Source organism: Telopea speciosissima, chromosome 3 (genome assembly GCF_018873765.1).
Source record: "Telopea speciosissima isolate NSW1024214 ecotype Mountain lineage chromosome 3, Tspe_v1, whole genome shotgun sequence".
NCBI classification, from domain to species: domain Eukaryota; kingdom Viridiplantae; phylum Streptophyta; class Magnoliopsida; order Proteales; family Proteaceae; genus Telopea; species Telopea speciosissima.
The window spans coordinates 49516708-49528156 of record NC_057918.1 but is presented as its reverse complement, the minus strand read 5'-3'; the positions used below and the strand labels follow the sequence as shown (position 1 = coordinate 49528156).

Below are 11449 nucleotides of genomic sequence, written 5' to 3'. Positions count from 1 at the left end.
CAATTTATAGAATTTCCCACTTAGAAATTTGGATTGAGGAATGTATGTTTCTCTATACTTCCAGCTTACTATCTTAAGTTGAAAACTTCTTCGAGGATATCTCGTTACATGTTATGTCTTCCTCGGAAGCTAATGTGGGGGGGGCGTTCACCAATCCACCTCTGATAGTCCAGCCGTTGCATATGCCAGCTACTTCTGCTTGTCTTGGGCGACAAGGACACGGATTGGATCAAACGGAATGCCTATGCCTCTTCTTTATTGATAGGATTGGCACCATTTGTAGTCTCCCGCGTAGGAGACAAAGAGCAAGGCACTGAACCCTTTCAATGCATCAACCTCCATCCGTCATTAGTAATCTCAACTCACGCACTACAACTAGCAGCCTGCGGAAAAAGCCTAGCACGCTAGCTAGCTACAACTAGGGGTTTGTATACTTTGATAGAAGACGGTGAAGACAGGCAAAGACAGGGATTGAGAGAGAGAGCAGGACGAGAAACAACGGCATCCTTTGCAGCAGCAGCGTTAAATCAGGAGATAAGGAGGAGAAAGAGAGATGGTGCAACAGCAGTAAAGAAACTGAGCTGCTGACTGCTGCATTGGATAGATTGAACGGCTGAAATACATGGAAGGGGATGTCAGTAAGATGACTGGATAAAGGAGCGTGGGAGATTCCATGCTACCTAGTTTGCTCACAGAATCTTTTCCCATCATTGTATATTAAGGAATCATCATTAATTTCCATGAAACAAAATTGGGCCGCTTTTGACTATTGGGTTCCACGTTACTTTCCTCCTGCAGTCAGATTATTAAAGGCGGCATGGGAACGGTGCTTGCTGCATTTCCAGACTAAGCTTTCCTGAATTTCAGTAACTCAGATGATGAGGGAAGAAATCTCAACAACCCCTCATCACCTGGTAAAAGAAATCCTAACATAAATCTCAGTTGAACCCAATTTATCCGTTATCTGATCAACAAAATTGTATGTTCTACATCTCATACGGCCCTGCTCAATAGGGCATGCAACTAATATATATCCTGTAACAATGATGCTCTCCTAAAAAATTAGCAAACATAAATTGGAGTAATAAGATAAAAATGAAAATTATCCATGATCAGCAGATTTGGTCAATCACTACCAATGGAGAGCGATGCCTTCAACCGATCAACAATATGTGGCAACTGCTGGATCCCATCAGTGATCGCTTGCTCAACACATGATTCCATCTCATCAATGGCTCCACTCTTGTGCTGTTGTAGCTTGGCTGCCTCAAACCTGTCTTGGCAAACCATCAGAGACCTCTGCAACCTTTCCTGTTGCATGAGAACAAATGCAAATTACTGTAGCTCTCATAAGCATGTTTGATATTAGTGCAGCAAACAAACAATTCATTCAATGTAATATTTTATCTCTAGATGGTGAGTAGATCATACATACGAGTAACGCTAGCTCTCCAAAGTCAAAAATCCTTGAAGCACAACACAGCCGCCTAGGGTGTCTCTGGCCAATAAATAAACTATTTCCCCCAATACCAAGAAAAAACGAAAGAAAAAAAAACAAAGATTGCTTTTATAATCTATATACACCCCCATTCATGTATGAAGTGTAATAAGAATGTCCAGTGAAGCGTGCCCAACACAGGCAACACAACTGAAAAGGTGCATGGAGATATAAAGTAGAAGAACCTGAACCAACTTGTGACAAGAACATGGAATAACTTGAGCACAAACTCACGTGTACATGGTTTTGATATGCTAACGTGACATACTACATAGATATGGGTCCTCCTCAGTTGACACCTCCACTCTCTGCTCACACCCTTCGTGCTGACAATACTCTTCAACAGGTTCATCGTTGGCACCAACGCCTTGGTCACCCTTCATTTCGTACTTTAGGGTTAATGTTTCCTTCTTTAATATAGGACTATAATTCAGATAATTTTCATTTTGGCATCTACGAGTTGGCTAAACATATTAGATGTTCTGTATAGGACTATAATACAGATAATTTTCACTCTGTGATGTTTAGGAGCCTTCTAGTATTGTTTCTAGAGATGTTTAACCCCAAGTTTTAACATAAGTGGTTTATTTCTTTCATTGATAATTGTACCCAGCTCACTTGAGTGTATCCTCTTCGTACTAAATCGGAAGCCTTTGCTTGTTTTAAATCTTCGCACCATGATTTGGACTTGATTCAATGCCCAAGTCCAAGTCCTGCGTAGTGATACTGGTACTGAATATGTGGATTAACATTTTCGGCACTATCTTGATGAACTAGGCATTATTTTTCAAATTTCCTGTGTTCGAACTCCGGAACAGAATGGTATTCCTGAACGGAAAAACCATCACCTTCTTGATGTAACCCATTCTCTCCTCTTTACCATGAATGTTCCAAAGTTCTATTGGGCTTATTTTGTCCTCACTGCAGCTTTTCTTATAAACCGGGTTCCATCTAGTGTCCTGGACTTTAAACACCCTGTCAACCCTCCCTGCCCTTCCTGATGCAAGTGCACTGCCTTGGACCGACCCAAACCCATTTGGGTATCCATGTGAAGATGAGCCGGGTCCAACTGGGTCTTTGGGTTCAGTAAGGTATTCAATTCATTTAGTTAATAGGGTTTTTATTAGTGAGTTTATCATGTAATTTTCTGTTTTAGTTTTAATAGGTTATTTAGTGGTAGTCTATCTAGGAGTTTTTTTTTTTTTTTAAAGTTATGAGTCCCTTAGAGTTAAGGTTAATTTCAGTTTCAGAGTTTAATTAGCAGTCTTTATTTTATTTTTAAATACTCTAGTAATCACGTTTTATTTTCAGATTAGATGACATAGATAATTGAGTTGGAGTTTCACATTTGTGGAGCCAATGGAGGCCGTGTAGCCTTCCACCCCCCCCCCCTTTGTGTGATTTCTTCTCTCTCTCTTCTTCTCCTTCCATTCTTCTTATATCATCTTCCAATCTCAGGTTCTGTTTTAGCAGAAGAGTGATTAACAAAGGGTTTGTCGGAAATCCTTCGGCAGAACTCAGTTTGGTCCAAAATCTTGATCGAAGGTAGGTCTTTCATAGGCAATCAGAACTATGGGGTGCAAGTTTGGCCCTGATGGCCCGAGCTGGCCCTGGCCTGCCCTGACCCAGAACAGGGCCTGGGTTGAGATATCTTGGCCCTGAGGGCGGGTCAGGGTTGGGAATTTCTGGCCCTGAGTCAGGGCCAGGCCAAATCAGGGTTGAGACCTCGGGCTGAGCCCGGCCTGACCCAACCAAACTGATGCAGATCCAAGCATCCGCAAATAAAACATCCCTAAGATTAGGCCTTAGTTATTTTTAATCTTAGTTTATTTTCTGTTTTCCATACTTAGTTTTTTAGCTAAGTGTTTTTTTTATGTTTTAAGTTGAACCAAACTGGTTCAACCTTTGGTTCAGCTTTGGTTCAATTTAAGTTATGTTTTCTATTTTTATTGGTCCTTAGAAGATCTTGTATTACTATTGGTCCTTAGAGGATCTACTTAGCTTGTATTTGGGTTTGGGACTTTGGCCATCTTATTAATAGCTAAGAGAATCATGGGAGGCTGCCCACTTTTGATTTGTTAAAAAACTGAATCAGCTTTTGCTGTTGTAGCTGCTGCCATACTCCCTTTGTGAGTGTTCCTTGAGAGTTACTTCAAGAAGGCCTTGTGGATCTCAAGGTAAAGGAAACGGTGGACTCCGATTGACTCTTTGCATCTGTTCAGATCGGGAGGTCTTGTTCAAGCTCATCTTCAAGCTGCTGTCTTGCACTCTTTGCAAATCAGTAAGTGTTTACAGTTTTTCTGCAATTTCTTTCTTAAGATTTAACTTCTGTCCATCACTTCCACCATCAGAATCCTTTCATCTCTCTACCACAGCTCCTTCATATCAACCCTTCCACTCCATCCTAAGTTCTGTCCCATTTCCTTCCCCAAAAATCACCACCTTCTCCTTCCCCAAAATTCACCACCTTTTCCTTCCCCAAAAATCACCACCTTCTCCTTCCCAAAATTCACCTTCTCCTTCCCCAAAATCACCACCTTCTCCAACCCCAAAACCCTAGATTTCCACTCAGCCATTTCCAACCACCCAAACATCACCCAACCTTGGCCGAGTGTTGTTCTCAGCCTTTGCGTAACTCGATCCAAACCTTGGATCAAACCCTCCATTAAAAGCCCTAAAACCTCCATCTTCTTCTTCCCCAAAACCTAAAATCCGAAACCCTAATTTCCTGATTTTTAATTTCTTATCCAAATCATTCCAAATCTGGTTTATTAGCCTCCCCTACACCTGCCCTGTTTTACTACATAAAAAATCAACCCCCAATTCCCCAATCCTAACCCTAGTCTTGACAAATTTCCTCAAATCAGTCCCTCCAAACCAGTAGCTTAGCAGATCCAGTTTTACATGGCTCCTAGTAGACCCCTTGTCTATCTAGGACTACATTACCAACCCAACCCTGTCTTCTTCTTCCTGTTCTTTCTTTCTTTCTTTTTTCTTCTTCTTCCTCTTCTTTCTTCTTTCTTCTTTCTTCTTTCTTCTTCTTCCCAGCCTAGCCAGCCCATGCATCTCCTTTCCCAGCCTGGCCAGCCCATGCATCCCCTTTTCCCAGCTTGGCCAGCCCATGCATATCTCCCTTCCTCCCATGATCAGGGCCAATCAGGGTCAGCCTGGCCCGACCCTGAGGGCGGGTCAGGATTGGATTTTTCTGGCCCTAAGTCAAGGTCGCTTCGGGCCTGGGCCCAGCTAAGGGTACTCAGGGTTGGGCTAGGGTTTTCAAAGGCCCGGCCCAACCCGACCCTGTTGCAGCCCTATCAGGATACATTTGCTCTTGTTGCCAAAATGAAATCAGTTCATGCCTTACTGTTGTGCACTGCCAATTTGGGTGGGAATCTCCAACAACTGGATGTTAAGAATGTGTTCTGTAATGCGGATCTGGAAGAGGAAGTCTATATGGACATACCTCCTGGGTTCGCAACCTCCTCTACAGACTATAGCAGGGAATGTATGCCGGCTGAATAAATCTCTCTATGGCCTCAAACAATCCCCAGGAGCCTGGTTTGGACATTTTTGTAAGGCTATGCTGAAATTTGGTTACAAGCAAATCACACTTTGTTCGTCAAGCATGGAGGTGGCAAGGTTACAGCTCTTATTGTATATGTTGACGATATTGTTGTGACTGGAAGTGATGAGGATGAGATCATCAAGATCAAGACTCAATTGGCACAGGAGTTTAAGATTAAAGATTTGGGAGCTCTCCGATATTTCCTGGGAATTGAGGTTGCCCGCTCCTACAAAGGCATCTTTATCTCTTAGAGGAAATATGTCCTAGATCTTCTCAGTGAAACTAGAATGCTAGGATCTACAAAGGCATCTTTATCTCTCAGAGGAAATCTGTCCTAGATCTTCTCAGTGAAACTAGAATGCTAGGATGTAAGCTAGCGGAGTCTCCTATTGAGGTCAATCTTAGCAGCACAGGTGGTGACCCAGTTGACAAGGAAAGGTATCAGAGATTAGTTGATAGGTTGATATACCTCTCCCACACTCAACCAAATATAGCCTATGCAGTCGGAATTGTCAGTAGAGTCTTACATGACCCTTTACAGAATCTTGAGATACTTGAAATCAGCCCCTAGCAAAGGTCTCTTATTTCCAACAACAGCAATCTTTAGTTGGAAGCTTTTACAAATGTTGATTGGGCTGGTTCTATTGATGATCGACGTTCTACTTCCGGTTACTTTACTTTCCTTGGAGGGAACTCAGTTACTTGGAGGAGCAAGAAACAGTTTGTAGTGTCCAGTTCTAGTGCATAGGCTGAGTACTGAGCAATGGCACAGGGAGTCTGCGAACTAGTATGGCTCAAAGTGCGACTAGTTGCTATGGGCATAGCAGTTGCAGCACCTATGCGTCTGTATTATAAATTTATAACAACAAAGCGGCAATCAGCATAGCTCATAATCCGATTCAGCATGATAGAACCTAACACATCGAGATCGATAGGCGCTTCATCAAAGAGAAACTGGAACAAGGCACCATTTGCATCCCTTTTGTCACTACAGCAAATCAGTTAGCTGATGTATTTACAAAAGGTCTCCATTGTAAAGTGTTTCACCCTCTAGTAAGCAAGTTGGGCATGCAAGAGATATATATGCTCCAACTTGAGGGGGAGTGTTAACGGGTCTATATTTGTCCAGGTTCGATGAACCTTGTGTGTGCTAAGGTGGAGCTGAGTCATCTCCACCTAGCATTCTTTATCTGTAGTCTTATTTCAATCTATAAATAAAGTGGTCCTCTGTCCTCTATCCTCTAGTGACAAGCCAAATGCTCTAATATTCAACTTTTATTTTAATCAGTTCTTTTGGGAATTAGTTATGTAGGAGGTTTGGTTTCTTAGTTTGGGAGGTTTTCAAGTTAACTTGTTGCAATGTCAGTCTATGTAACATTATGATGGTGATTGTTAGAGTTGAATAAGTATATTGAAATTTTACTATTTTTGTGGTGTGGTTGATGGTCTGCTGACCTTCCCTCTTATCTCCCAATCTCTCTGGTTCGGTATTTTCCCTCTCTGATAAGTTTTCTAGTTCTCCCTTTCCTTCCTGTTTCTCTTTCTTCATTCTTTTCCTTTTCTTCCTTGTTCCTTCTCCTTTACTTCCTATTATTCTTCTTACACACTTACCAGTCCTAGTGTTAACTGGTTTCAACCATAGTTATCAAGGCGATGCTTAGGTGGGCGCCTTGCTGCCATGGCGGTGTCGCCCTGATTTTTGACCCTCTAAACCGCCATGGCCGCCTTCCCTCCTTGATAACTATGGTTTCAACTATAGGAAGAGTCGATCTCTCTCCTTCCCTCTTTCTTCCTCAACTTTGGGTAAGAGTCTCTCTATCCTAGGCAACCCTAGTCCGAGGTTCTTGACTGCTGAAACTCTTCTTGCTAAGAGATTTTTACCTGAAATCTAACTTTACCTGCAACTAACGTTATTTCTGATTTTAGAAATCTATTTCTATTAATAGTTGCTGGTTGGAGTTTCTGTGGCTGGGATTCAATAGAAATAGGGCTTACGAACCTGCTCCTATTCCTCCTGCAATTCGGAGCTCTGGTTGAGTGGTTGGGTCGATCATAAGAAATCTCCCTACCGCTGGTTGTATTTGAATTGGGAGATTGAAGATTACTTCTTTTATTTTATTACATTTAAGGTCCACTTCATGGAATTACACACAAGCCCTGATTCTTAAGCTCGTTTCTGTTTTATTCCCACTATTTGTAAACTCCAGATTAGGCCTCCTCAAATTTATTTACAAGTTGGTCCTTTTAATTTTTTGCCTTACACTTAAGGTGCTAAGTTGTTTCTGAAATTTCAAAACTGTCACTCCTCCCTTCTATTTGGATTTATTCACTTGGCCGGCCCATAGCGACCCAAAAGCAAGGTTTTGTGACCCAGGTTTGCATCACACTGGATGGGATGCCAGATCCTAGTGCAATTATGGGTGTTGTGCTTCACCTCTTCAATCAAACAGCACAGCCAACAGCTTGCAGAATAATCAAGCTTTGACTGTTAAACTGTGAGATGAGATCCTGTCCTCTTGATCCACACCATAAAAATAAGATTAAAAAAAAAAAAAACACAAGAACTCAAAACTCAAACTGCTAGTCCTAATAGAAATCAATCCACTGAATAACTAAATTAAAAATAATGAAGAAAAGTCAATACCTTCCCCCATGTGGCTAGCCTATTTTAACACTAATTCATGTCCTATGTTAAGTTTGACTGTCACCTAACATTGAAAACTCCTTAACCCAGTAAAAGTTCCACAGCCTACTCCAACTAACAAAATACCTAATTTATTTCTAGTGACTGGTGGTCAACAGGCCAAAAGACAGTGTGATGCAGAAATATTTTAATGAACCTTGTAATGCTACAAGTAATTAACCCTAATATGAAACTCTACGAAATTTAGGGTCGGAAGAACCAAAGAGTAAAGGATAAGAGAATATAAGGTTATGATATAATCAACAATATATGGGCACAAAGTAGAGAAAATTTGAAGATATGCGATATAGGATTGAGATGGAGAAATCAAGGAAGATAACCAAACCAAACCCAATCCTATAATCATTCAGCTAATAGAAAATGATTTCTCTCAGCTCCTGAAGTGGCTGGCTGGTAGTGGTAGAGTTTTCAAGAGAGAAACCCAGTCTTGAAAATATAATACAATAGGCCAAAAGTTGTAGGGAAAATTTCATCCCCTCCCTTTACTTTGCCCAAATTACAACTTCATCCCTCTATTTTCAATTATTACACCCCCTCCTCTACAGTTTATAATCTATTACAAGCAGACCCAGACCGTTACTGTCCATCTGTTAACTCGTGATGTGGGTAAGGAGTAAAACTTTTAATCCCCAAAATAACCCTGAGTGCATGTAACATGACCCCTTTACCCTTGGGATAAAAAACAATGAGAAGGCATCATTTCATCCTCTTCTTCCTCCGAACTTCATCTTCCTCCTCCTAACCTCTGATCGCCGGCGAATAAACCAACTCCCACGGCTGCCTTATACCCACAAGTAGGAAACGAGCGTCACAAATACCATTTCTGATGTTGAGCTTATTGTGAAGAAATATCATCTTACCCCTTGCCATGAATGCGATGTTTGACACTCTGTTCTACTGTTGTCTTCTCAACAGGTGGGTACATTGGTAATGTCTACCATTAATTCAATGATGGACTTATTCCTCTTTACATCACCACTCAACACCTCAAGAAGAAATTGGCTGATTACCATGGTTGGTGGTATACTAAATATGGGGATATCCTTTCCCATCTTAGTGACTATCCCTCAATCGATTTTTATGGAGACTCTAGAACCCATTGCTTCCCTGAAGCCATTTTTAGTCTCAAAATCCATGAGAGCTCACTGTGAATTCTTCCTTTATCCCAGAGAATGAGAGTATCAGAGATTTTCATAATCTTCTGGATAAGGCGTATTGGCCTCGGATAAAGGGACTAATTGAAGAGGGGAGAGACAGATTGGCTTTATCATCATCATCATCGTTACCATTGCCATTAGAAGAAGTTCAAGGACCAAAGAAATGGAAGCCAGTAATAGTAATCATATCTAGAAATGGATCGAGATCTGGGTTGGTTTTGATGATAACAATTTGGGATTCCGGAAGAGCCAAACATGGTTGAACAGTTTACGCTTACTCTTTTATCTCTTCTTAAACACAGATCCTCAAAGATAGGGGAAGGGGTAGAGGGAACGATTGAGGAGGTGAACAAGGGGCCGGAGTTGCAGGAAAGGGGGTGGGGGCCGGGTGAAGACCTTCGTTTCCACGGGAGTTTGCAGGAGATACCTTGGAGCTCGCTGGTTTTGCACAGTGTCCCCTCCCAACAAACGATTTTGGGTGTTTTAGGTTGAAGATGAAGAAAAGGGTAGCATTGTAATTCTATCTGTGATGTTTTAGTGCTAGGGTAAAATAGTCTTTTCCTAACTATAACTAACACCAGGCTAACACCGTCAGCCAGAGGCGGTCCGGGTGTAATAATTGAAAATAGAGGCGAGGAAGTTGTAATTGGGGAAAAGTACAGGGGAGGGGGATAAAATTTTCCCTAAATTATAACCAATAGGATTGCAATAATTCAATAAACAAAGAAGGATGACTTTGATCAAGATTGTCCAGGAATCATGATAATTTCAAAACTGTAATCTAAGAATTAGTAATTTCAGGTCCTTATTCAAGTAAGGATTGCAAAACAGATCCAAAAAATACAAAAATATATTTCGGGAGATGCTTCTGGATCACAGCTTACGAAATCTTTCAAACAGAAGTTTCTTAGAATGTTGCTGGAGATGCTTCTGCATCACAGCTTTGGCAAGCATCTTGACACCTGGGTATCCTCTGCACTGCCTTAGCCACACAAAGGCGATGCCATGATGTTCCCTTTCCAATGGCAAGAAGGATGAACTTTTTCTAATTTTTTGACAAATGTACCAACCAAAAACTTTGGCATCTTTATAAATCCTTAAGAGACCGAATTGGAAAGAAAGAAAGCTGACTTACTTGAAACTTGGCCATTTCATTCTCAACCAGATTGTTAGCAGTAAGAACTGGAACACTGCAATTTTCTACGCAATTGCTTATCTCTTCATGCCTTCTGCTCCTATCAAAACACTTATGTGCGCAGTTGAAGTACTCTTTCTGTAAGCACCATTCAAATAATAACTTTGATTAAAACTATAAAGGTTTTATGAAAGAAGGGAAAATAATTGTTACTCAGAATAACAGTCAGATTAATAAAATTTCTCTGAAAAAGAACAAAGAACAAGAGAAAGAGAATCAAAAAGAAGACAATAATTGAGAGGATTGTCTATTGAGGGAGACATAAACAACAGGAGAAGTTAAGAAGCTCCCCCCACCCCCAACTCCAAATCTAAAAATAGAAAGGAGGCATAGTTTATTAGCCTTGCTTCTGTTGGTAAGCTATAGAATTGAATGTCAGTCTAAGCAGAGGAGAAAGGAGACAATGAGACCCCATAATGTAGAAAAGATATTACATGGAAAAAAAAAACTACATTCAACGAAAGAAACCAAATCCAGAGAGGGGGAAAACACCAGTACATTAAGAAGACTAACAAAATGAGCAAAAAGAATTCCGGTGACATCTGATAGAATTGTGAGAGAGAGAACCAAACAATGAATAAAGAAAAGTTGCATAGGATCGAAAACAGAATGTGATAAACATCCAACACACACACGGGCATAGAGAGAGAGAAAGAGACCGAGAACCTGAAGAGTAAAATTGACATGGTCTTGTACTCCCGATAGTTGCTTCTGCGCTGCTACATTCACTTCGTTCAGCTTTCGTCTCAATCTCTCAGAAACTAAACGCTCCTCGTCTGCCGCTATGTGATCCATCTCCCCTTTAGAATGGGAAAAGAGGTCCAAACGAGGGAGGGTTTTGGACTATCGGCCAGCCGCCCTCTGTGTCTTTGATTTCTTGGTAAAGGGTTTTTGGTTTGCCTTGCCAATAGCTGTTCCAAAGAAAAGTCTTTGGGGGGTTGTTTCTTACTTTCTTACCAGCAAACTTCTACGTGGATACTTACAAACGAATCCGTATCAGCTACCCACATGGGAATGTGGGAACGGGTGGGGATAAATCTGACCCTTCATGGGATGTGGGTCCCAAAAAAAAAAAAATTTCGGTATTCTTTTTGGAGGAGCGTGGCCTCTGCGTCTGCGATGAGGGAAATTAATAAATGAATATCAATTACTCTTGGATTTGCGAAAAAACGATTAGAATACTTCACAAAAATGGGGCTTCCTCTTACGATTGATGTTCTTTCTTAGTGTGTCTTTCTTCCAACTCCAATATTGTATAAATAGGAGTCTTTTAGATAACCATTGGAGAGCACAACGGCACTTTCCTCAATCATGGAATCGCCCTCTTATTTTC

General features: G+C 41.1%; 1 protein-coding gene across 1 annotated transcript; it reads right to left on the bottom strand.

Moving 5' to 3' along the window:
* Positions 1-932: 932 nt before the first annotated feature.
* LOC122656113 (protein FAM136A) lies at positions 933-10959 on the bottom strand. Its single transcript, XM_043850562.1, has 3 exons — positions 10783-10959; positions 10057-10194; positions 933-1311 (listed from the first exon to the last, which is right to left on the bottom strand). Exons 1-3 carry the CDS (start codon positions 10909-10911, stop codon positions 1126-1128), a joined length of 453 nt encoding a protein of 150 aa, XP_043706497.1. The 5' UTR covers positions 10912-10959; the 3' UTR covers positions 933-1125.
* Positions 10960-11449: the final 490 nt, after the last annotated feature.